Consider the following 27,488-nt stretch of genomic DNA (forward strand, 5'->3'; position numbering starts at 1 on the left):
TATGTCCTCAAACACCCATCACCTAGACGGGAAGGGGGTATATTTAGGGGAATTTGGCCATAACCAAATCTACATGACATAGCTGTGGATTATGTTGTCACTTTATAAATCAATATTTAATTGGGGGGAGTGGGTTCTGGGTGGAGGGTAGGGGGCATTGGTGAGGCAGTGGGTTGGTGTCTATGAGAGAGGGTGAGGGGGTGAAGGATAAGGGGAGATGGGGAATCGGTTAGACGGGAGATGCTACGAAACAGAGCAAGAGGCTTACCTTCTAGTTAGTGCTGCCATGGAGACAGGAGCATCTCTGTGTGTCTGGCTGTGTGTGTCATTACATAGCACGCTCACACACACACACACACACACACACACACACACACACACCCCCAAGGGGAATGCACACAGCCAGCTGTACAGCAGCACAGGGTGGTACATCAGAGGGAGGAGGGACAGCAACAGGGCGGAGGGACTGGCAGAAAGGGATGGAGAGAAAGATGAAGGGGCAGAGGGAGAGAAAAAAAGAGCAAAAGATTAGACAGAGGTGCTGAGAAGCGAGAGTGGGAAAGTAACTGAGAGACAGAGAGAGGAAGGCGAGGAGACAGCCAGAGAATATGGAGAGAGAGAGGGGGGGGGGGGGGGGAGGGAGAGTGGGGGATAAAACAAAAAAGATGCAAAGAAAGAAACATCGTAACAATGAATAGAAAGGAGTGAAATAGACGTCAATTATGGAAGAGGACATTTGTGATAGGCGGATAGAAGATAGCGTGAAACAGACAGACACATAGCAGCGAGTAGGTATAAGAGAGTGTTCCAGAGACAGTGGGGTCTATTCACTACACCTTGGAGAGAGATAAAGTGGACCTAGATAAAGTACCAACCAATCAGCTCCTAACTGTAATTTTTCAAATGCAACCTGTAAAGTGACCCTTTAGGAGCTGATTGGTTGGTACATTATTTCCGTCCACTTTATCATTCTCCAAGGCTTAGTGAATAGACCCCCATGTGAGAGACCCAGCCTGTGCACTTTGGCGTCATAGAGGTACAAATGGGAAACCATTATGTGGGTACAAGTCAGACATTGTAAATCAATTATAGGGTCTGGCAGGTAAAGTGAGACAGACAGGGAAAGAGTGAGAGAGATTAAGAAAGAGGGATGAGGTGGAGAAGAGACAGAGAAGAGAGAGGAAACATTGAGAGATAAGTGTATGAGAGCAGTAAGAGCGATAATAAGAGAGTGTTTGAGAGAAGTGAGAGAGAGAGAGAGAGAGAGAGAGAGAGAGAGAATTCTATATATATGATACCAGTTCTTAGGGAGAGTGTGGGGACGCATATGGACCTTCCATGACCCGCAGAGGGGGTCAGCATCAGCTTTAACCCCCAAAGCCCTGGATTGAGGCATCTCAGTATGATGATGTACAGATGTCCAGCACTGGGGGGATAAGCCTGTTGGGGGGTGGGGGGGTGGGGGGATTTTGCAGTGAATTAATTTCTCCTCACAGGATTACAGACTCATTTAGCAGAGCGAGCTTTTCATAAGCTGTATCTGGCTCTATGTCACTTATCACATGCAGTGGTCCTAGGGGCGGCTGTGTTAGCTATCAGTAGAAAGCATCGCGCACACACAGGGAAGCTCAGCATCCCCCTGCCCACCACAGCAGCACGCCCACCTCTGCTGGCTGAGCTCACCACTGTTGACATCACCAGGCACATTCATAGTGATGCCATAGACTGAGATTCAGAATCCTGCCCAAACAGCCACTGACAGTCTTCTGGGGGTGTTGCCTAAATTTACAGTGGGTGCTGAAATCCTGAATATTGTCATTTCTACTAATAGCTCTTGCAGTACTGAGGATCCCCTGCTTTGTGAAACTACAAGTCCCAGCATGCCCTGTAAGTCACAGCAGAGGCTGGCAAGATGCTGGGACTTTAGCTCAACAGGTAGAGCCACCAGGTTGTTAGATGATGACAGGTGCTGGCAGTGCATCCCAGATCTTGGGGCATACTTGCCAACTCTCCCTCATTGTCAAGGAGACTCCCTGAAACAGTAGCAATCTCCCTGACTCCCTGAAGAGTCTGACAATCTCCCTGATTACACCTTAACCCCATTATGTAGCTGTTATAGTAATAAAAAACAGCGATTATACAATCAGATAGGATGATAAGTATAATTTCTCTGCATTGGTTATAAGGCACAATGATCCCTATGGCTATATGCATTTTCTGATAAGTATCTGTGTGTTTTCATCAACAAGTAGATCTTACTAACTGCTTTGGGGCTCATTTACATTTGGATGTAAGTCAGTTATATGACACGCCTCTCAGATGTAGCAGGACACGCCCACTTTACCGCCGCGCTCATAGGTGCTGCTTTCACAATCTCCCTGAAATGCTTTTTCAAAAGTAGGCAAGTGTGTCTTGGGGTCCAAGCTGTAATGCCGCAGGCTGATAGACACTGCTACAAGATTGCAGTCACTGCTGGGAGTTATAGTTCCCCAACAACTGTAGAGCCACAGGTTTGCAGGAGGCTGACAGGTGCTGGCAGAGCACTGCAGATCTTGGGGTCCAAGCTGGAGTGTCACAGACTGCTGGACAGCACTACAGGCTGCCGGGGACTGCTGGGAGTTGTAGTTCCACCACAGCTGTAGAGCCACAGGTTGCTAGAGATTGACAGGCTGGCACGGATTACTGGAATAAAGGCCGTTCCACATGGTGCACTATAAAGAACAGTCCCTCTGTGCTCTTTGCGTGGGAGAGAACATAAAATATCTGAGTGTGCGGAATGTTTGTTGCCGAGAGGCGCACATGCCTTGTTTCCATGCTTGCTGTCATTTCTAGCTCCTGACTATCCATGCAAATGTTATTATGCTTAATTGTACATATGTAATTGTTATTGTATTTATTATTATGATGATGGTGGTGGTGGTAGTGCGCTGTAATATTTCATGGAGGGAGCATTGGGTGAGTGTGCTTTTTCGGAAAGAAGCTCCGCGCACATAGGGGTCTATTTACTAAGCAGTGTTAGGAGACAGAGTGAAAAGTGATAAGGTGCCAGCCAATCAGCTCCTAACTGCCATCTCACAGTGTTTGAAAAATGACAGTTGGGAGCTGATTGGCTGGCACCTTATCACTTTTTACTCTGTCTCCTAACACTGCTTAGTAAATAGACCTCATAGAGGAGCCCATGCTGAGTTGGACATACTTGTTTGATCATATGCAAAAAAACAGATAATTCGAATGATCTTATACATTTTTTTATCACCGCTAATCGCATCAACAAAAAATGTACATTTGCCCAAATGAACCAAAGCAGCCCGTCCCTGCGCTGTGTAATGCAGCCCGTCCCTGCGCTGTGTAAGGCAGCCCGTCCCTGCGCTGTGTAAAGCAGCCCGTCCCTGCCCTGTGTAAAGCAGCCCGTCCCTGCGCTGTGTAATGCAGCCCGTCCCTGCGCTGTGTAAAGCAGCCCGTCCCTGCGCTGTGTAAAGTAGCCCGTCCCTGCGCTGTGTAATGCAGCCCGTCCCTGCGCTGTGTAAAGCAGCCCGTCCCTGCGCTGTGTAAAGCAGCCTGTCCCTGCGCTGTGTAATGCAGCCCGTCCCTGCGCTGTGTAAAGAGGCCCGTCCCTGCGCTGTGTAATGCGGCCCGTCCCTGCGCTGTGTAAAGCGGCCCGTCCCTGCGCTGTGTAAAGCGGCCCGTCCCTGCGCTGTGTAAAGCGGCCCGTCCCTGCGCTGTGTAATGCGGCCCGTCCCTGCGCTGTGTAATGCGGCCCGTCCCTGCGCTGTGTGTAATGCTGCCCGTCCCTGCGCTGTGTAAAGCGGCCCGTCCCTGCGCTGTGTAAGGCGGCCCGTCCCTGCCCTGTGTAAAGCGGCCCGTCCCTGCGCTGTGTAAAGCGGCCCGTCCCTGCGCTGTGTAAAGCGGCCCGTCCCTGCGCTGTGTAAAGCGGCCCGTCCCTGCGCTGTGTAAAGCGGCCCGTCCCTGCGCTGTGTAAAGCGGCCCGTCCCTGCGCTGTGTAATGCGGCCCGTCCCTGCGATGTGTAATGCGGCCCGTCCCTGCGCTGTGTAAAGCCGCCCGTCCCTGCGCTGTGTAAAGCGGCCCGTCCCTGCGCTGTGTAATGCTGCCCGTCCCTGCGCTGTGTAAAGCAGCCCGTCCCTGCGCTGTGTAAAGCGGCCCGCCCCTGCCCTGTGTAAAGCGGCCCGTCCCTGCGCTGTGTAAAGCGGCCCGTCCCTGCGCTGTGTAAAGAGGCCCGTCCCTGCGCTGTGTAATGCGGCCCGTCCCTGCGCTGTGTAAAGCGGCCCGTCCCTGCGCTGTGTAATGCGGCCCGCCCCTGCGCTGTGTAATGCGGCCCGTCCCTGCGCTGTGTAAAGCGTCCCGTCCCTGCACTGTGTAATGCGGCCCGTCCCTGCGCTGTGTAATGCTGCCCGTCCCTGCGCTGTGTAAAGCGGCCCGTCCCTGCGCTGTGTAAGGCGGCCCGCCCCTGCCCTGTGTAAAGCGGCCCGTCCCTGCCCTGTGTAAAGGGGCCCGTCCCTGCGCTGTGTAAAGCGGCCCGTCCCTGCGCTGTGTAAAGCGGCCCGTCCCTGCGTAATGCGGCCCGTCCCTGCGCTGTCTAATGCGGCCCGTCCCTGCGCTGTGTAATGGGGCCCGTCCCTGCGCTGAGTAATGCGGCCCGTCCCTGCGCTGTGTAAAGCGGCCCGTCCCTGCGCTGTGTAAAGCGGCCCGTCCCTGCGCTGTGTAAAGCGACCCGTCCCTGCGCTGTGTAATGCGGCCCGTCCCTGCGCTGTGTAATGCGGCCCGTCCCTGCGCTGTGTAATGCGGCCTGTCCCTGCACTGTGTAATGCAGCAAAATTATTGCAAAAACATTTCCCTTCTACATCGGGAGCCGGGGCTGTTCTGAGCATGAGCAATCTACTTACCACGCCTGTGCGGTGGCCATTGCCGGGGAGGGTTCCGGAGGAACCCTCTCCCATTGATTTTTGCGAATTAGTAGCCCATAGGCTACTATGGGATAACGCCATATGGGGTTACCTATCGGGCTATATACTGGACAGTAAATAGGTTACTCTATAACTGCAGCCTAAACTGAAACCTGGTTTGGTATAAAAGATCTACATTAAAAAAAATAGACCCACATGCAGGGACAAAAGCTGGACATACCAAAGGTCGACATAGATAACAATCACAAAAGGTCGACAGAAAAATGGTTGACACACACTTTTTTTTTTTTTTTTTTTTTATAATGCTAAGCCTCACCTCAACTCTCCCCTTGGTATCTAACCCTAACCCTCCCTTCTGGTGCCTAACTGTGGGGTAAGTGTCTAACCGTCCCTCCTAGTGCCTAACCCTACCCCTCCAGTAAGTGCCTAACCCTGTTACTTCTAGTGCCTAACCCTAACCATCGGGGTAAGTGCCTAACCCTAACTGTTACTTCTAGTGCCTAACCCTAACCATCGGGGTAAGTGCCTAACCCTAACTATTACTCCTACAGCCTAACCCTCCAGTAAGTGCCTAACCCCAACTATCCCTCCTAAAGCCTAACACTCCAGTAAGTGCCTAACCCCAACTATCCCTCCTAAAGCCTAACCCTCCGGTAAGTGCCTAACCATAAAAAAACAACCACGTGTCGTCCATTTCAAAGTCCACCTTTTGACCATGTCGACCTATTGTAACTGTCTATCTTTTGTATGCTGATCTTTTGTCCCTTTGGCCATCGAGTGCATGTTTTCCAGATCTCCTAGTTGGCACACAGGTATCTGGCTGACACATGTTAAAAGATCCACAGGTTGTGCTAATTATTTCAATTGCCATACTGAGAAGAACATGCAGCACTAGTAAAATTGTATTATATTATTTTCCTATGATGCCACATTGTATTCCCCCCAGTTCATAATATGGCACATTGTAGTGCTGCCAGTACACATTGAGCCATACAGTGCCTCCTACACTTTCCTGAGAAGAGAGACAGAGACTGGCACCTATAAAAGCGCTGATGAGTCTCCCTTTTCATACCGGGCAATGGGCCAGACCAATTTTCTTAACAGACAATTTTGGGAACTTGGCAGACAACTACAGTGTATGAGCTGGGTCCATAAGCCTCTGGGCCCCATAGGAATGGCACCTCTTCCACCTACTATAACTATGTCCATGATACTATCCAAGAACTTTAACCCATAAGGAAATCAGGCCCAGTTACTGGGAGAACCACAGGTCAGAAAGCTCAGAAGATAAAGGGCCGTATTCAATTAGAAGCGAAAAGCCGAGATCCGCGAAAAAGTATCGCCGATTGCGACTTTTCAACAGTCGGATACTTATCTCTGTATTCAATTCTAAATACTTTTCACGTACGCGGAAAGTCAATGCACTGTAATAGACAAAAAAGATTCGCCTATGAATAGCAGGAGAAAACAAGTACAACATTTTTTATTTTGGGGTGCAAAGGTGGGGAAACCACTCAGAACCCTTGGGACAGCCCCTCAAAGGACAACTGCGTCAAAAAATCCCTAAAAAAAGTGAGGAACACCCCAAAAAAGTACTTTGAATTTGGGGGCTAACAAAGTACAAAGTGGGGGTACAAACATAAAAACTAGCGAAATAGACTTTTTGGGGGTCTGCAAGTATGGGTGAGGTGTTTTTTTGTTCGCAACTTCGCAGGTGCTTGCTTCTGGTGCGTTTTTTAATGGTGCATACACACGGTCAGATTTGATGAACGATTGAACGATTTTTACAACTATTTGAACGATTTCATCAACGATTGAACGGTTTCTGATAGTATTAAAATAAATGAAATTGTCAAAATGTGACTGTAAACAGTCGATGTCAGAGACCGTTATCTGACATCGTTCGTCGATGCGTGCCCTACATGTCAAATATATAAACGATTGAACGATTTTTACAATCGTTATCGTTCATATCTGATAAGAAATCTGACTGTGTATGCACCATTCGTTTTTTTAAAACTTCACTCTAGCCACTTAAAATATGTTAGCACCCATTTTCATGTACCCCAAATTTGCCAGGACTACTTATTTTCACCATAAAATACTGCTTAATGCTATTCTTCACCACTTGTGCAAAGACGCTAATTAGAAGCAATTGACACAACTTAAGTACCCCATATAGCTTTATTAGGGCTATTCGGGAACATCTATATTGATCCTCAATGTTAGTGCATCTTTTTGGGGGTGTCAGGCTGATTTCCCGAACTCTGACAGCACTTTTCGCCTGTTTCACATTCTCTGGGACGTGTTTTTGCATCTTTTGAAATTAAATACAGCGAATAGCGGGGACGCGCACGAAAAGTTTTCGCGGCCAAAACACGCGATGTCAGCGGAAAGTACGGCATGCAAAACTTTTCTGTGGGTGCAAAACTAATTGCATACAGCCCAAAATGTGTAATCTCCACCTCTCATTTTACACATATACATAGAAACAGTATAAATCAGCAAGATCAGAGCTGGGACTATTGCATGAGCCAGATAGACCGTTTCGCATGGCAAATCACCTACATCGCTTAGTGTGTTCCGGTGATTGCACACTCCCGTGGTCGCTAACAATTGTCGCTAGGTTCGGAGTGCTACACAGCGAACCTAACGATATCGCTTGCGACCTGTAGTAAGTTTATGAAGGACGGAACAGCAATTGTCCTTCATTCATTAACTTGTTCAAGTGTAGACGGCCAGTCCCTGCTCAAGAGCATCCATACCAATGTCGAAACGAGTGCCCAACGCTCCAGTGTGTACCCAGCTTTAGGTAACTGTTTGTGTAAATATGTGACTTGGTAATACATGCGATTTTGTTTCACATACTGAGACATTGGTATCGTCCTTTAATAACATTACTTTTTAAATCTGAGCCCCTGCCGGAATGTGCCATAATGATGAAAGCTAACAAGCTACAGTAACAAGCTGCAGTAACAAACTGCAGTAACAAGCTGCAGTAACAAGCTGCAGTAACAAGCTGCAGTAACAAGCTACAGTAACAAACTGCAGTAACAAGCTACAGTAACAAGCTGCAGGCTTCTGTAGGGAAACAGATAAAGAAGCCAGAACAGTACACGCTCCCATGACACATGCTATGGGACTGAGTGGCCCTCTAGTGGTAATTCAGAGGCAGGAAGGAAGCTGCAGCACTACAGTGATCTAAGGGCCTGATTCAGCAAGGAACGCACAGGAGAGAACGCACGCACGCACTTGACCGATGTTTTTTATCTGCGCATGCATCACACTGTGCGTGCGCGAGCTAGCCAGTGCGATTGGGTTAGGGTACGCAGACTACACGCAGTGTGCACGCAGACCCTTCCGATATTGATTGACAAGAAGTGCCATTTGTGGGTGGTGACAGGAGTGGTCAAGCAAACGCAGGCGTTATAACGCCGTTATAGGGGCGTGCATAATTAGGGAAGTGCGGCGGCATTCGCAGCCATACGTAAGCTGTACACGGGAAGATGCCAAAATCCTGCGGCAGGTCGGGTCAACCACTATTGTGCGTATGAGTCCGATGTTACCGATGTTTGCGATATCTTGCGTACTGATCAGGCTGTGAGTAAAGGGAGATGGGCGGCTTAATATGGGGCTGGGCGTCTGCATCATGTGCTGCGGTTTTGGTGCGTATGCATTGATTAGCATATTCTCACAGCAGACAGGTGTGCGTGCGTCTGCTAGCATGCGTCCCTTGCTGAATCAGGACTTCAGAGACTAGAGGAAGGAACGTGTACAAACTCCTGCGCATGCGCAAATCGCACTCCACTGTGATCGGGATTGCGATCGCTGTGAGTACGCAGACCTATCGCAGAGTGATTTACAGGAAGAACAGTTTGGGGTGGTGAAGGGGGGATGGTCGGCGAAACGCAGGAGTGCCAGTGTGTTTGAACGCCGTTGCAGGGGCGTGCATAAATTAGCCATTACGATACCATGCGCAGCTTGTGCTAGGCTGTGGTGGTGGGGGGGGGCGGCCCCTCCAGCAAGCCCGAGCCCTGGTAATTAGTACCCGCTTCCCCCCCCTCTCGGCGCCCCCTGCATGGGCTAACCTAACCTGAGTGTAGATGAAAGCTTATTCCATCTAAAGATCAGATTTGTGTGGAGTTCTGTGTGTTAAACATTAATCCCAAATGTCACTTACCTGGTCTGACCAAGCTCGCCATGGTGGGGGCTCTTCAGAGGTAGTGCGTTACTGATTGACAACATTCCGCCTAGCCTGAGTAAGGAGAGCGTCATGGGACTGGAAACGTCTAGGGACCCACTGGGTCAGGTGAAACGCGCTGTCACCTTGCAAAAAATACACAGAGCTAATGTGTCATTTATGGAACCCCACCTACAATTTTCAGTTTGAAAAAAACAGCTTTTATTGTACATTTTTAAATTGTAAATTGTTGTTTTATAGATAATTGTGAAATGTTGGAGAATTACTTATATGATAATACACAAGTATTAGTAATCCTAAATTGTGAATTAATAATAAATGTGCTATACAGTATACAGTAGACTATCACAGCTTGAACATACTGAAGAATTATAAAGTTATACAGTAGGAGTAGACGCATTTTGTACAGTAGTGAAAATTCTTTATTTATATATAAAAAATAAGAAACTGCAATGATGCTGTAGGAATGAGAGCTGAATGTAGCAATGTTCTGCAGGTTTCCAGGACCTGACGAGCTAAAGATGCAATGTACAGCAGGTGTCCAGCAAGTGAAGAGTTAATGGTGCAATGCTCTTCAGGTTTCCAGCAAGTGACGAGCTAAAGGTGCAATGTACAGCAGGTCTCATTGCCAGTGCTATACTGTGCACGGTACAATCAGATGTTCTCTCTTAGCCGCTGGGGTGCAAATCTGTGGGACAGAAGATTCGGGAGAGTCTGAGTTATATCTGATCACACTGTGCAGCACATCGACACAACTGCATTCTTACTGGTTTGCACACTCATGAGTACACGTCTGTTTAGATGATCATCTCTGCCTTAAGGTTTTTTTGGGTCAATTAAAAATAAAAATCTATAGGGCATGCACAGCGCACATCTCTATGCATAAGTACAAATGTCCCTGCTATTGCAATACTTATCTTTTGAAAGCACAGTCAGACATATACAGTCAGACATATATAGAGTTTTAAAGTTTTTTCATTAATTAAAATCAGGACTATAGACAGCACTTAACCACCTCCCCTCTCCTACACACAGTACTTAGCCACCTCCCCTCTCCTATAGACAGTACTTAGCCACCTCCCCCTCCTATACACAGCACTTGGCCACCTACCCTCTCCTATACACAGCACTTAGCCACCTCCCCTCTCCTATAGACAACACTTAGCCGCCTCCCCTCTCCTATACACAGCACTTAGCCACCTCCCCTCTCCTATACACAGCACTTAGCCACCTCCCCTCTCCTATAGACAACACTTAGCCGCCTCCCCTCTCCTATAGACAACACTTAGTCGCCTCCCCTCTCCTATAGACAACACTTAGCCGCCTCCCCTCTCCTATAGACAGTACTTAGCCACCTCCCCCTCCTATACACAGCACTTAGCCACCTCCCCTCTCCGATAGACAACACTTAGACACCTCATCTCTCCTATAGACAGCACTTATCCATCTTCCCTCTCCTATACACAGCACTTAGCCACCTCCCCTCTCCAATACACAACACTTAGCCACCTCCCCTCTCCTATAGACAACACTTAGCCGCCTCCCCTCTCCTATACACAGCACTTAGCCACCTCCCCTCTCCTATACACAGCACTTAGCCACCTCCCCTCTCCTATAGACAACACTTAGCCGCCTCCCCTCTCCTATAGACAACACTTAGTCGCCTCCCCTCTCCTATAGACAACATTTAGCCGCCTCCCCTCTCCTATAGACAGTACTTAGCCACCTCCCCCTCCTATACACAGCACTTAGCCACCTCCCCTCTCCGATAGACAACACTTAGACACCTCATCTCTCCTATAGACAGCACTTATCCATCTTCCCTCTCCTATACACAGCACTTAGCCACCTCCCCTCTCCAATACACAACACTTAGCCACCTCCCCTCTCCTATACACAGCACTTAGCCACCTCCTCTCTCCTATAGACAGCAATTAGCCACCTCCCCTCTCCTATACACAGCACGTAGCCACCTCCCCTCTACTATAGACAGCACTTAGCCACCTCTCCTATACACAGCACTTAGCCGCGTCCCCTCTACTATAGACAGCACTTAGCCATCTCTCCTCTCCTATAGACAGCACTTAGCCACCTCCCCTCACCTATAGACAACACTTAGCCACCTCCACTCTCCTATAGACAGCGCTTAGCCACCTCCCCTCTCCTATAGACAGCACTTAGCCACCTCCACTCTCCTATAGACAGCACTTAGCCACCTCCCCTCTCCTATACACAACACTTAACCACCTCCCCTCTCCTATAGACAGCACTTAGCCACCTCCACTCTCCTATAGACAGTACTTAGCCACCTCCACTCTCCTATAGACAGCACTTAGCTACCTCCCCTCTCCTATAGACAGCACTTAGCCACCTCCCCTCTCCTATAGACAGCACTTAGCCACCTCCCCTCTCCTATAGACAGCACTTAGCCAACTCCCCCTCCTATACACAGCACTTAGCCACCTCCACTCTCCTATAGACAGCACTTAGCCACCTCCCCTCTCCTATAGACAGCACTTAGCCACCTCCACTCTCCTATAGACAGCACTTAGCCACCTCCCCTCTCCTATAGACAGCACTTAGCCACCTCCCCTCTCCTATAGACAGCACTTAGCCACCTCCACTCTCCTATAGACAGCACTTAGCCACCTCCCCTCTCCTATAGACAGCACTTAGCCACCTCCACTCTCCTATAGACAGCACTTAGCCACCTCCCCTCTCCTATACACAGCACTTAGCCACCTCCCCTCTCCTATACACAGCACTTAGCCACCTCCACTCTCCTATAGACAGCACTTAGCCACCTCCCCTCTCCTATACACAGCACTTAGCCACCTCCCCTCTCCTATACACAGCACTTAGCCACCTCCCCTCTCCTATAGACAACACTTAGCTGCCTACCCTCTCCTATAGACAACACTTAGCTGCCTACCCTCTCGTATAGACAACACTTAGTCGCCTCCCCTCTCCTATAGACAACACTTAGCCGCCTCCCCTCTCCTATAGACAACACTTAGCCGCCTCCCCTCTCCTATACACAGCACTTAGCCACCTCCCCTCTCCTATACACAACACTTATCCATCTTCCCTCTCCTATACACAACACTTAGCCACCTCCCCTCTCCTATACACAACACTTAGCCACCTCCCCTCTCCTATAGACAGCACTTAGCCACCTCCCCTCTCCTATACACAGCACTTAGCCACCTCCTCTCTCCTATAAACAGCAATTAGCCACCTCCCCTTTCCTATACACAGCACGTAGCCACCTCTCCTATACACAGCACTTAGCCGCGTCCCCTCTACTATAGACAGCACTTAGCCATCTCTCCTCTCCTATAGACAGCACTTAGCCTCCTCCCCTCACCTATAGACAGCACTTAGCCACCTCCCCTCTCCTATAGACAGCACTTAGCCACCTCCCCTCTCCTATAGACAGCACTTAGCCACCTCCCCTCTCCTATAGACAGCACTTAGCCACCTCCCCTCTCCTATAGATAGCACTTAGCCACCTCCCCTCTCCTATAGATAGCACTTAGCCACCTCCCCTCTCCTATACACAACACTTAGCCACCTCCCCTCTCCTATAGACAACACTTAGCCACCTCCCCTCTCCTATAGACAGCACTTAGCCACCTCCCCTCTCCTACACACAGCACTTAGCCACCTCCCCTCTCCTATAGACAGCACTTAGCCGCCTCCCCTCTCCTATAGACACCCATTAATTTATATGCAGAGTAGCGGTGAAGGTCACATTTCTCACAACATTCCAAACATGGGACAGTCATGTTCACGGATGAGACAGAGGGCCTGATTCAGAGACGCACGCAATATCAATGTCGGACGCAGTGTAATGAGTTTTTTGTCACTGCGCATGTGCAGCCATTGGTTAGCGATGACCGTTACAGAGAGGATTTATTCGCAAAGTGAGTGACAGCTAGTCATCGTTTGGGTAGGTAACGGGGTAGCTGAGAAAAAGTCACCCCGTTACCCTGCAAATTCGTACACTGCTTCTGCAAATTCATACACAGCTACAGAGACCCCGACGTCTTTGGTGAGCCGCTCCTTCTGAGACAGCATAGGCTTGCTCAGAGGTTCGATATGCAACCGGTGTTCTCGCTTTTGTACGCAAGTGGCGGTTGTGAGACGCCAGAGGTGGGCATCTCTGTGCACAAGATGCATATTTTCGTAAGTCCGCTGCGTACGGGATCGCAGTACTGACGGGCATGACGTGCATCTCTGAATCAGGCCTAGTAGAACAGAACCGTCAAACTCCGTACTGTCTACACCAGGACAGTTGAGGGGTATATATAATCTCCTGCAGATTTAGGGGTTTGGCTTCCCATAGGCACAACTTCAATGGCCACAGCCCCACCCCCAGTAACTACGAGATATCTCCACCATATCTTGAGTGTAGAGTGGATGGGTAACATTTACCAAAGCATCTGACACCCAGTCAGAGAGATGTCTCTGACAACTGGGCATATGCCTGCCAGGTCACCTACTTATTGGCCAGGCCAGCTCACCTGCTGATTGGCCATGCCAGGTCACCTGCTGATTGGTCCATTCATTTCCCCGTAACTTCAAAATATTTCCACTATGCCAACGTACATCAGTAGTGGAGTGTGGGTGGGCAGCAGTCTGCGCATGATACTGCCGTATGGTACAATGCAGTGAAAATATTTTGTAGTCACTTGGAATTATTGCACTGATAGTAATAAGACAAGCGTCCGACTCGGTCCGAGTGCCGCATTCAGCAAATGGCGTCCCTAGGCACGTGCCCGATGAGGAATTCCTTACTGCCTGTCGTAGCCTGTAAACTCAGTCACTCCCATAGACGTCTCTATAGTGGGTGCGCGGAGTGTGGTGCCCATGGGTGGCTCACATCGGACACTCTACACCCATAAAGTATACTTGCGTCTTTGCCGGCCAGTGCAGAAATCACCAGGAAAATGGCGCCAGTGCCAATTTCCCAAAGACCTGCACAGTCGCAGTCTACTCAGCGAATGCATCAGTGAGAGAGGGGGGTGAACCCTGCACAGAGACTACGTACAGACGCCCCCCCTCTCTTAAACCGCCCCTGGTCAGACCTTTAAATCTCCATCACCCTACAGCTCATTTAAATATCAAATTCCATTACCTTAAATATAATAATAATGTGGCATATCCTCATGTGTGCTGCCCCAAGTTCCTGGCAGCATAGCACGGGTGCCCATTCCCTCCTGCCTGCCACGTGTGCGGCTCTATAGTACATCTCTGAGCAAAGCCCAGAAATGCTGATTTGTGACATCATTATGTAAAGTAGTGGCCCGATAAACCGTGGGCTTCATGGATGACCCAGCGGCTCCATCAGCTGCTTAAACCACATATATGGCGCACTCACCCTTTACACTCGCATCTTCTCTGCTGGTGCAGGTTCTCTAACAGCCATGCCCTGTACCTCGCCCGGCGCTGCAAGAGAAAGCAGATATGTAATTCCCCTAATGCCATTGTTACACCAACGTGACTGCACACACAGAGCTACACGCAGGGGAAGAGACATCAGTGTCCGGAGATGACAAATACCAAAACTGTAATGGATACGTTAAGGGGTCTATTTACTAAGCCTTGGATGGAGATAAAATGGACGGAGATAAAGCACTAACTAACCAGCTCCTAACTGTCATTTTTCAAACACAGCCTGTGACATGGCAGGCTTGGCTTGTACTTTATCTCCATTCAAGTCTTAGTAAATAGACCCCCATGTCCCTAATGGTGTGTGACCTTTATATAATAGAAACGTTAATGCTTATGTGCAAGACAGTGTTCCAGGTTAGCAAAGTAATGTAGGTGATGTGGCTTGTTAGCTGAACTGATTAATAAGGTGGGTGCTGGTACCAAAGCAGAAACCAACAGACCTTACTGATCATTAAACCTCCTATTGGCATGCGGAGAAGGATGCCGGCTGCAGGGAGAGATAGGGGCCTCCGATTGGACCCCTCTCGTGGGGAGCATCCCAGAAAGAAGCCTATAGGCTTCTATTGGGTAACGCTACCTAAAGTTGCCATTACCCACTGGGACGAAGCACCATAATGTATATGGCAAATGCAGTAAAACCACCGAAAATTAAATTTTTTGAGGGTTTTACCACATTTTTGTGTGTAGCACATCCCACCCATGATGTGCTGTATGGCCAATCACACGATATCTATCACAGGTGAGGCTGTGTAGTTCAATGAAGGTTGGAACGAGTGATTGTTCCGTCGTTCCTTAACTCTTCCTAGTGTGTACCGGCAATCTTACATGGTTCGGGGTTAAGGGTAATTGTGCTAACCATCGGCAAGATTGCCAGTCGTTCTAGCGTGTTGCCCATCCTTAGAGGCCTATTTAGCAAATAATATTTGCAGGATACATCCATTTTCGGGGGAAGGGTACCCGCAAATGTTAAGTATCCCCCAAAAGTACTATGTACTATCTCCCTATCTATCCCTCCATTTATGACAGTAGCTGCAGCCGCCATAGGTTTCTTGTTTACTTCCCAGGTTCCTCCAGCACTGCAATGCCACTTACAGCACAGTGACGCCGCCTGGGAGAGTGTGACGTCTATCGTGTCCACTCTGGGACCCTTGGCGGCTCAGACGCTGCCTACTGACCAATGGATGCTTCCGGGATCCTCACCTTTACTGAATGGCTGCATACTCACTACTCAGTTGGATTGCCTGCTCACAGCGGGGGCTACCTTACCCTCAGCATACTGAGAGCGGGTCATTCCCCCGGGATCACCACATGTCAGCCATGATTTTCTGCCTCTTACATGTTGGAGTATATAACATCAGTCCGTTCAGGACAATCTATTTTTTAATTTGCCGACCACTGAGGCTACAATTATCAGAACTGATACCTTTCTGGACATTTTCCTTGGAAGGACTCCTGAGCCCCGGAATGTACTTTGAATCTGTCCTATGAAGTTTGCATGTTCCCCGTTATTAAGTTTTATATTGCAATTGATATCAGTGTTTATTGATTTTATTTCAATTAATTTGTGTATACTGTGTTATGTTTATGTAATAAAATTCTAATTTAGTATATAATTACGGTCACTATTACTCACCACCCTGCGATGGCGGGCCGTCATGATAGTGACGATGGCGATAATTAGGAGGAGCACGAGGACTCCAGCTCCGACTGTCACCCAGAAGAGGTAGTTTGATAGGTCCAGGAAGTCCGGCTGCACCTCTGGAGAATGAAGATAAGGAAATACAGTTATTACCGGCTAAGGGGCATATTTATAAAAAAAATATTTGCGGGATATCCTTCGTACCCGTTTCCAGAGGGTACACCCAAATATTAATTATCCCTGGCATCTATCTGGCGGGGATTGCATATCTGCTGCAGTCCTCTGTACCGGGGCTTGGCCTTGGTAGCTGGGCGATGGGCGTTGGCACATTCGCACTCTGATGACCGTGCAAGCGCAGCATTAGTGAATATTGAAATTTTACACATCGCAGGGACGTTAAGAGGCGATAAGAAATTATAATTAAAGTTAAAACCTTATAATAAATATACGCCAAAATAGTGGCGCCAACAGGACAGGCTGATTAGCTGTACCTCCAGCATAATGACAAAAATAGTACAGCCTGGGTAATACCCTAATGATACTGTACAGCTATAAACACACTCTTCTGGAGAATGAGGCTCTGTACAGTACGCCCTGCCAAGAATGTCCTCTGTACAGTACGCCCTGCCAAATAACCTGGACCCGCTGACTAATGCTTGGCCGGACACTGCAAGATTCTGCAGAAGATCCGACCAAAACTGAATCAGGGGATGAGCAATGAAACAAATATAGTGAATAGTTATGACTACGATGAACATTTCACTGCAGGAAATTGGCAGACTGATCGCCTGGACAATCGAACGTTTGATAATGAAATCAAACAATAATGACCATTATCATTCATAAGCAACGCGGTCAAAATGAAAGTTTCCCTATTAAGAGTTGTCTGCAGTTCTCACTAATACGCGGAACACCACAGAATATAGTAAGTATTCCTTTCAAGGAATATGGGGAAGATTCCGGGGCAAAAAAATCAGTTCCAAAATCTGCCGATGGGAAATATGGCGCCGTATGAGGTAAAATGCACCAAATGGTACCAACAAAAGAATTAACTACGAGTAACCTAAAATGACATTTGAAATGTATTTATTTGTATTTAAAAACTGAACAAGAGGCGTTGCTAACGTGCCAGAAGAATTCCCCTGATAGCTTCAAACTCTCTCGCCTCACTCACCATCTTCCATAATATTGCCGGCGAGGAAGTTATGCAAATATTCATTCTGCACTTTGTTGATTTTGGAATTAAAATTTCAGGTCAGTTCAGTTTCGTTTCCAGTTTTTACAAAGAGGAAAAATAAAAACTTTTAATGTATCTAGCTACCCGCCACGGCTTCACACGGGAGCAATTTTGAATTTACGGCGATAGCCTTTCTTTAACCAAGGTCTTATAAGATTGCCTTGTAGACGAGATTAGTAGTTTTTTCCTTATAACGTCAAGACGAAAAAAGATTTAGGTTTGACGTGACACACAAAAGGGCCACGTAAAGATGTCCATGAGATAAACAGTCTCCACTTACCATGTTAAGTATCTGTCCCTGTGCTTTATTTACTTATTTTTATGCCACAGCCGACTATTACCGGGAATTGGGCTCGTTTGAAAGGAAAGAATTGTTTTTCACGTAAATAAAATCAGAACAGTAATAAAAAGGGAAAAACTTACATTTTGTATCAGTAAACAGGGCTTACATCAATTTTTCTGGAGAAACCGGATAATACATATCAATCTCTACATGGTATAAAATAAAGTCCATCGCTGTGATATATCTTTAACGGTTTAGGCAGCGTAAGCCAAGAAAGCGCTCTGACATCCGTTTTTTCATTGACTTGCTTCACTTAAATTGTCACTGCTTAGTCATACGTTAATGTGTCATACACCGCAATCGGTATGATTTATCCCGACAGCGGCTGCCCGAACAGGATGAAAATGCCGATCGTCCCCAGGTAAGTATTCACTAACCTATTCCCCCACCCTAACCCTCCTTTAGGGTGCCTAACCCTAACCTTCCCCCCAGTGCCTAACCCTTATCCCCCCTCTAAGTGCCAAAACCTAACCCCCCCATTCCCACGGGGGGGGTGCCTAACCCTAAGTCCCCCCCGGGGGTGCCTATCCCTCCCTCCCCCTAGCCTAAACCTAACCTCCCGGGGGGGGGTGCCTAACCCTAAATCCCCCTCGGGAGCCCTAAACCTAACCCCCCCCGGCTGTCAGCAGCAGCGCCCGGCATCACATCGATCGGGATGCCGGGTGCCGGTCTCCTGGCGTCGGTAAAATGACAAGCGTCTAGATGTAGATGCCGGTCATTTAACCCTCGCTGGGATTAAGCAGTTGGGAAGTCGGCTGTTGGGTTTATGTTAGGGGTGAGCGGGTTCGGATTTCTGAAATCCGAACCCCCCCGAGCCCCCCCGATCCGAGTCCGATCCGAGTCAGGCTCGACTTTTCCCGCCTGACTCGGATTCTGAAATCGAGGCAAAACGTCATCTTCCCGCCTTCCGAGTCTCGCGGGTTTTGGATCCTATATAAGGTACCCACGTCGGCGCCATTTTCTCACTCGGCTGTGGACAGTGAAGAGGGAGGGTGGGAGTTAGGGCTGTGTAGTGTAGTGTAGTGTAGTGCTGCTGTTGTCCACTACTTCAAAGTCCATAGGGGCTGGCTGGACTGTGTTGTGCAGTCAGTTCTCCATAGGGGCTGTGTCCACTCCAAAGTCCTGTGCAGTGTCCCAGTCCTAAAGAGGTGCTGTAGTGTTGTCCAGGGGGTGCTCTGTCCATCAGGGGTGCTCCCCCCAAGTGCTAAAAATATAATATATTTTCTGTGTTTGTGAATTGTGTGCGCAGTAGCCGCACGTGCATCAACAAAGTAGTGCCAAGCGTGCGCCTGTGTCATAAGTAAAGGGCCGGCTGGCTTGACCGTTAAAGGGTGCTGTAACCCCCGAAAGTACACTCCAGTCCAAACCAAAAAAAAAATATTTTCTGTGTTTGTGAATTGTGTGCGCAGTAGCCGCACGTGCATCAACAAAGTAGTGCCAAGCGTGCGCCTGTGTCATAAGTAAAGGGCCGGCTGGCTTGACCGTTAAGGGTGTTGTAACCCCCGAAAGTACACTCCAGTCCAAACCAAAAAAAAAATTATTTTCTGTGTTTGTGAATTGTGTGCGCAGTAGCCGCACGTGCATCAACAAAGTAGTGCCAAGCGTGCGCCTGTGTCATAAGTAAAGGGCCGGCTGGCTTGACCGTTAAGGGTGCTGTAACCCCCGAAAGTACACTCCAGTCCAAACCAAAAAAAAAATTATTTTCTGTGTTTGTGAATTGTGTGCGCAGTAGCCGCACGTGCATCAACAAAGTAGTGCCAAGCGTGCGCCTGTGTCATAAGTAAAGGGCCGGCTGGCTTGACCGTTAAGGGTGCTGTAACCCCCGAAAGTACACTCCAGTCCAAACCAAAAAAAAAATTATTTTCTGTGTTTGTGAATTGTGTGCGCAGTAGCCGCACGTGCATCAACAAAGTAGTGCCAAGCGTGCGCCTGTGTCATAAGTAAAGGGCCGGCTGGCTTGACCGTTAAGGGTGCTGTAACCCCCGAAAGTACACTCCAGTCCAAACCAAAAAAAAAATTATTTTCTGTGTTTGTGAATTGTGTGCGCAGTAGCCGCACGTGCATCAACAAAGTAGTGCCAAGCGTGCGCCTGTGTCATAAGTAAAGGGCCGGCTGGCTTGACCGTTAAGGGTGCTGTAACCCCCGAAAGTACACTCCAGTCCAAACCAAAAAAAAAATTATTTTCTGTGTTTGTGAATTGTGTGCGCAGTAGCCGCACGTGCATCAACAAAGTAGTGCCAAGCGTGCGCCTGTGTCATAAGTAAAGGGCCGGCTGGCTTGACCGTTAAGGGTGCTGTAACCCCCGAAAGTACACTCCAGTCCAAACCAAAAAAAAAATTATTTTCTGTGTTTGTGAATTGTGTGCGCAGTAGCCGCACGTGCATCAACAAAGTAGTGCCAAGCGTGCGCCTGTGTCATAAGTAAAGGGCCGGCTGGCTTGACCGTTAAGGGTGCTGTAACCCCCGAAAGTACACTCCAGTCCAAACCAAAAAAAAAATTATTTTCTGTGTTTGTGAATTGTGTGCGCAGTAGCCGCACGTGCATCAACAAAGTAGTGCCAAGCGTGCGCCTGTGTCATAAGTAAAGGGCCGGCTGGCTTGACCGTTAAAGGGTGCTGTAACCCCCAAAGTACACTCCAGTCCAAACCAAAAAAAAAATTATTTTCTGTGTTTGTGAATTGTGTGCGCAGTAGCCGCATGTGCATCAACAAAGTAGTGCCAAGCGTGCGCCTGTGTCATGAGTAAAGGGCCAGCTGGCTTGACCGTTAAAGGGTGCTGTAACCCCCAAAGTACACTCCAGTCCAAACCAAAAAAAAATTTATTTTCTGTGTTTGTGAATTGTGTGCGCAGTAGCCGCACGTGCATCAACAAAGTAGTGCCAAGTGTGCGCCTGTGTCATAAGTAAAGGGCCGGCTGGCTTGACCGTTAAAGGGTGCTGTAACCCCCGAAAGTACACTCCAGTCCAAACCAAAAAAAAAATTATTTTCTGTGTTTGTGAATTGTGTGCGCAGTAGCCGCACGTGCATCAACAAAGTAGTGCCAAGCGTGCGCCTGTGTCATAAGTAAAGGGCCGGCTGGCTTGACCGTTAAAGGGTTCTGTAACCCCCAAAGTACACTCCAAACCAAAAAAATATATATTTTCTGTGTTTGTGACTTGTGTGCACTGTGGCTGCACGTGCATCAACAAAGGAGCAGCGCCAAGCGTGCGCCTGTGTCCCATAAGTAAAGAGCCGGCTGGCTCATTTCTTAAAGGGTGGTGTAACCCACAAAGTGTACTACTCTCCAGCAAAAATAAAAAAATATTTTCTGTGTTTGTGTGCGCTTTAGCCGCACGTATATATATCAATATAACATAAATGGAGGACCAAACTTTCTCTGATAAAAATAAAATAGGGAAAGATCAAGAACCACTTCCTACTAGTGCTGTTGCTGCTGCTGGGAGTTGTTCATCATCCCAGAGAGGAAGTAGGAACATCACTACTTTTACTAAACAATTGACCCTCCAACAGTCCCTAGCGATGAGGATGAAGTACGACAGCAGTCATCCTGAAGCAAAACGTATAACTGAGGCCTTGACTGCTATGTTGGTGTTAGACGTGCGTCCGGTATCCGACATTAGTGCAGTGGGATTTAGACAATTGATGGAGGTAGTGTGTCCTCGGTTCCAAATCCCGTCTAGATTCCACCTGCATCCTCAAAGCAGCAGCGACAAGCGTGCGTCTGTCTGTTAAAGGGTGGTGACACCCTCAAAGTGTGCTACACAAACAATTAAAATATTGTTCTTTTTTTTTTTGTCTTTGTGAAATGTGTGGGCTGTAGCCGCACCTGCATCCTTAAAGCAGCAGCGACAAGCGTGCGTCTGTCTGTTAAAGGGTGGTGACACCCTCAAAGTGTGCTACACAAACAATTAAAATATTGTTCTTTTTTTTTCTGTCTTTGTGAATTGTGTGGGCTGTAGCCGCACTTGCATCCTCAAAGCAGCAGCGACAAGCGTGCGTCTGTCTGTTAAAGGGTGTTGTAACTCTCAAAGTGCTCCAAAAAATCAAAAACATTTTTTTAATGTGTTTGTGACTTGTGTGCGATGTAGCCACACTTGCATCCTCAAAGCAGCAGCGACAAGCGTGCGTCTGTCTGTTAAAGGGTGGTGACACCCTCAAAGTGTGCTACACAAACAATAAAAATATTCTTCTTCTTTTTTCTGTCTTTGTGAATTGTGTGGGCTGTAGCCGCACCTGCATCCTTAAAGCAGCAGCGACAAGCATGCGTCTGTCTGTTAAAGGGTGGTGTAACTCACGAAGTGCTCCAAAAAATAAAAAACTATTTTTTTAATGTGTTTGTGACTTGTGTGCGATGTAGCCGCACTTGCATCCTCAAAGCAGCAGCGACAAGTGTGCGTCTGTCTGTTAAAGGGTGGTGACACCCTCAAAGTGTGCTACACAAACAATAAAAATATTCTTCTTTTTTCTGTCTTTGTGAATTGTGTGGGCTGTAGCCGCACCTGCATCCTTAAAGTAGCAGCGACAAGCGTGCGTCTGTCTGTTAAAGGGTGGTGACACCCTCAAAGTGTGCTACACAAACAATTAAAATATTGTTCTTTTTTTTTCGGTCTTTGTGAAATGTGTGGGCTGTAGCCGCACCTGCATCCTTAAAGCAGCAGCGACAAGCGTGCGTCTGTCTGTTAAAGGGTGGTGACACCCTCAAAGTGTGCTACACAAAGAATAAAAATATTCTTCTTCTTTTTTCTGTCTTTGTGAATTGTGTGGGCTGTAGCCGCACTTGCATCCTCAAAGCAGCAGCGACAAGCGTGCGTCTGTCTGTTAGAGGGTGGTGTAACCCTCAAAGTGTGCTCCACAAACAATAAAAATATTCTTTTTTTTTTTCTGTCTTTGTGAATTGTGTGGGCTGTAGCCGCACTTGAATCCTCAAAGCAGCAGCGACAAGCGTGCGTCTGTCTGTTAAAGGATTACATCGGTGACAGCATCCAAGTAGGCATGTCAGACAGTCCGTACCTGTACTGGCAGGAAAAAGAAGCAATTTGGAGGTCCCTGTACAAACTGGCTCTATTTTACCTGAGTTGCCCCCCCTCCAGTGTGTACTCCGAAAGAGTGTTTAGTGCAGCCGGGAACCTTGTTAGCGAAAGGCGTAGGAGGTTGCTTCCACAAAATGTGGAGAAGATGATGTTCATAAAATGAATGATCAACTCTTCCAGGGAGACCAGCCTCCAGAACGTACAGAGGGACCTGTGGTTCCAGCAGGGACGAATTAATACTCTGTGAGGATGAGGATGTACATAACACTGAAGAGGGTGAGGAATCTGTGGATGAGGAGGATGAGGACGACTTCTTGCCTCCGTAGAGCCAGTTTGTGCAGGGACAGATTAATTGCCAGCTTGTTTTGTGGGGGCCCAAACGAACCAATCATTTCAGCCACAGTTGTGTGGCAGACCCTGGCGCTGAAATGATTGGTTTGTTAAAGTGTGCATGTCCTGTTTATACAACATAAGGGTGGGTGGGAGGGCCCAAGGACAATTCCATCTTGCACCTCTTTTTTTTCTTTGCATTATGTACAGTTTGGGGCCTAGTTTTTCAATGCCATCCTGTCTGCCACTGCAGTTTCACGCCTAGATGGGTCACGTGTTTGTGCCGCCCACTCGTGTCGCTTAGCATAGTCATCCAGCTACCTCGGTGCAACCTTTTGGACATAAAAACACTATTGTGAGGTGTGAGGTATTCAGAATAGACTGGAAATGAGTGGAAATTAAGGTTATTGAGGTTAATAATAGCATAGGAGCAGAAAAACCTACAAATTCTGTGATTTTAGCTGTTTTTATGCTTTTTTTCAAAAAAATACAGATCCAAAACACAAAACCCAGAACCCAAAACACGGAAGGGTGGTTTTGGCAAAACCAATCCAGATCCAAAACACGAAGAAAGATCCAGATCCAAAACCAAAACACAAAACACGAAAAGTGGCCGGTGCACACCCCTAGTTTATGTCCACCGGGTTCCCGACTGCATACCCCTACACCTAAACCATCCTCAACAAATGCTCTTCCAGTGGTTCTCGAGATTAGCCCAAACCAATGGACAGTCGCCTACCAGGGACTTATTTTATACTATGTATAGATTTGAGGTCTCTCAGCTATTCATTTGTATTTTACTTTGTATGGTGCCATATTTTCCCCTATCAGCAGATTTTGCCACATAGCGTACTCACAAAATTTGGTGGCACCCCTGCCTATTAGAGTTGCATGTAAGGAAACTTTATTAGACAGCTGCATGTAAGGAAACTTTAATTATGGCCACGTTGTATATAGACTGGGCGACAATCGTTCAGAACTGATGTATACCTGCCGCATCTGAACCATTATCTTACAATGTATGGCCAGCTTAAGGCTTGCCAGCGCTCATAGCCTCACCCGTGGATGGTGGAGACAGGCGGGCATACTTCTACTCCTTATACAGTTACTACTTAAGCCTGACATAGATTAAACACAATGCTGCATTTCTCATCTAGCACTGATGGCACGAACACTCACCCAGTATCAGGCTGGCGCTGACCTTCCTCTCTGCTGCGACCACTACAATGCAGGTCCAGTTCCCCACAGTCTCAGGCACAGCCGTGATTTCCCTGGTCAATGTATTTTTCCCCACTTGCCCACAGATCTCATGTCCTATGTTCGCATGATGCCAGCAGAGCTTCCCGTCTGAATCAATGCAGGTTACATTACAGCAGAGACTGACGTTAGACTCCATTCTGATGCCACTGGGTGATGCGGACACTAAGAATGAGAGTTCGGCCATTAAAACGCCAAATCAGCACAGGAAATATAACATACAAAATATATAAACACAATCTTGCAAAGCTCCCCGAATCATGCAATATATGTAAGAAAAATTAAGAAGTGCCCTATCAGCTTTAGCTATGGATAAGCAATCAGCTATTCAGTAACAGCAAGTGAGTGTCGTGACCCTGATATTTAAGGTATTATGGCTGGTGACATAGCACTGCGCTTTTCTACACGTGCACAAGCAGAAAAGCAGCATGGCGCACATGCGCACACAGAGAGTGTCCTATGAGAAGTCAGTTGGAAATCAGTTGAGGACTGCTAGTATAAGAGGAGCGGCAGCTGGTGAGTGGCAGTTGGTCTAAGGAAAGTGTGAGGTGAAGTACTGTTGTGGGGGCCATCTTGTGAGGTGAACACATCAGGGTTGGTAACACAACAAGGGGTAAAGTTACACTCCTGGTGCCTTACCCCTCTAAGAAGGGGTCCCCCCTCTCCCGAAACGCCAGGCTTAGGCTGAAGCCTGGGGCTCTTCCCCGCACTCCTGGGATGTGGGTACGGGGGTAATATTATTGTAAAAATAGTTCAAAACTATTGTATTTTACAGTGGAACTACAGGTGCCAGCATGCCTGCCCTTTTGCACTTGCATAACTACACGTGTCAGCAGGCGGCCGACACCCGTACCCCCACTGTAAAATAAATAGTTATATAACCACAGTACACACACACACACATCGTATACAATATAACTTTAATACATACACCTATCCCACTCACACATACTTACCTGCTGCCAGTTGTTCATGTCCACTTCTCCATGTAGAATCCACTGGGAGTACCTGGAATAAAGATCCCACACTCACCTACATCCTGGCGCCGGTCTCCGTAGCATCCCCGAGTCTTGGCAAAAAAACAAACCGAGTGACCCGGACCAGACACACACATTAGTGGTGTACAGTATGTGTGTGACCACATACACCGCTAACCGGCTCCTGACTGCTCAGTGTAAAGTGCCAGGAGCCAGCAGCCAATCAGCGGCCGCTAACTGTAGAGCGTCCGCTGATTGGCTCCGGCTCCTGACAGTTCCCACATGGGCTGGTCAGTCGGTCAGGAGCTGGAGCCAATCAGCGGCCGTTCTATTGTCTGCCAGCCCGATTGGCTGCCGGCTCCTGACAGTTCACACTGAACAGTCAGGAGCCGGTTAAATAAGTCCCTAGAAGCCGTGGTGATGGGCATGTGTGGCACCCCAGTCTTTAAACAGGGAGAAAGAGCCCTTTCTTCCACCTAACTAGTTATTGGTTATATGTAACTTCATAATGTACATATTAAATGGTGAAAAGAAGTACTGTTGTGAATATATTTAGATATCTATGTATTATGGTACAGTGATGGTGCTTTACTGCTGTGTGTTTATGCCAATTAACTACCTCTTAAACAAGGACATAATGGCACTTTCCATTGAACTTAGGGCCTGATTCAGAGCCGCTCGTAAGCGGCAGTACGCTCGTTCCGAGCGATGTTCGCACATCTGCGCATGCGTACGGTTTATAATACGCATGCGCGAACCAGTCAGTGCGGCCGAAAATCGTTTGTTCGCAATATAGCGAATGCCTGCTATTTTGAGTGACAGGAGGAGGCGTATGTGGGTGGTAACAGGGGAAGGTGCTTGAAAACGGGGAGTGGAATTCAGAACGCAGGCGTGCTTAAAGGTCAAAGCGGGCGTTTTATGGGTGTGCATAATTAATACAGCAGCGTCATTGACCACGTCACTTGGTTGTTTTATAGTCAGAACTGCTCGCAATGTAGCGGTAGGAAAAACCATCCACAAGAATAGCGAGCAGTTCCTACGCTGTTCGATGTACTCGATTAATCTAATAAATAGCGGACATGACGTATGATGCGAGCGGCCAGGGGGCGTCTTTTTCAAATAAACGTACGCATGTTTTGTTAGCTCGTTTAGACTTATAGGCGTGAACAGACCGCAAAGAGCGAACGGTTCATTTGAATAGCCACCCCTTTTTTGTGAACGAACGACCGCAAATAGCGAGCGGCTCTGAATCAGGGCCTGAGTGTAATAAACTTGCAGGAGAGGTCATGTGATCAGGACTCTTCCAACTGAGTTTTAGTGAAAACTCCCTCCTGTTTAAGTTAATGAGAGCCCAGAGTGAGAGAGCAGCAGGAAGAGCCCTGACAGAGAGAGCAGCCTAAAGGTGCTCCCTGAGCGATATCGTCTAGTGTGTCCCCGGCAGGCTGTGCTCAATGTCGTTCATGACATTGAGCACAGCCGCTGAACAATATCATTAGCGATATCGTTCAGCGCCGGGCTCTCTCACCCATTCCCTGACATGCAGCAACCTGACGAGGTCGTCAGGTTGGCCTGCATGTCAGCCCGATGAACGAGGATGACGAACGACCTGCGGGAACGCGCGTCGTCGTCATCGTTCATCTTTTTTGTGTTAAAAATGGACGATAAAGTGGACGACTGAACGATAACGATATCGTTATCGTTCAGTCGTCCACTTTAATCGCCCAGTGTGTACGCACCATAACCTGTGAACTGAGGAGGTGGAGTCTGTTAGGTGGGAAGATAGAGCTGTGAGGAGAGCTGGAGGGACTAGAAGGAGAGCCTGCTATCCGGATGGCTGAAGTGTAGAGCAGGTCGGTCAGAATCTTGGATCACTGCACCCCGCACCACACCTCACAGGCAATGGAGATTATAATGGTGATATGAAGCCTTGCAGTGAGTAACTCATCCTCCCAATATCAGCACAAACAGAGTCTGTATATATCTTTTGCTGCTGTTCAAGCATTTCAAACCCACAATCCAGTGTAAAGCATCTGTGAGACTTTTGGAGGGAGTCAGGAATAAACAGCAGCCATTTATTCAAGTATCTACAACTGAGT

General features: G+C 47.9%; 2 protein-coding genes across 3 annotated transcripts in view; both read right to left on the reverse strand.

The window, feature by feature from the left end:
- The window catches only part of GPR162 (G protein-coupled receptor 162), an 87,956-nt gene extending 87,516 nt beyond the window's left edge, over positions 1-440 (reverse strand). Inside the window, exon 1 of the mRNA XM_088456058.1 lies at positions 269-440. The gene's annotated coding sequence lies outside the window, so the exon portion shown is untranslated. The remainder of the gene's footprint in view (positions 1-268) is intronic.
- Positions 441-9,358: 8,918 nt separating this feature from the next.
- The window catches only part of CD4 (CD4 molecule), a 55,333-nt gene continuing 37,203 nt past the window's right edge, over positions 9,359-27,488 (reverse strand). For both annotated transcript variants that reach the window (XM_088456050.1, XM_088456051.1), the window contains exons 7-10: positions 24,338-24,580; positions 16,215-16,339; positions 14,508-14,575; positions 9,359-9,812 (exon numbers count right to left, since the gene is read on the reverse strand). In XM_088456050.1, coding sequence (XP_088312176.1) covers positions 9,779-9,812; positions 14,508-14,575; positions 16,215-16,339; positions 24,338-24,580 — 470 coding nt within the window. In that variant the 3' untranslated portion in view covers positions 9,359-9,778. The remainder of the gene's footprint in view (positions 9,813-14,507; positions 14,576-16,214; positions 16,340-24,337; positions 24,581-27,488) is intronic.

Source organism: Taudactylus pleione, unplaced genomic scaffold (assembly GCF_031769625.1).
Source record: "Taudactylus pleione unplaced genomic scaffold, aTauple2 ptg000685l, whole genome shotgun sequence".
NCBI lineage: Eukaryota > Metazoa > Chordata > Amphibia > Anura > Myobatrachidae > Taudactylus > Taudactylus pleione.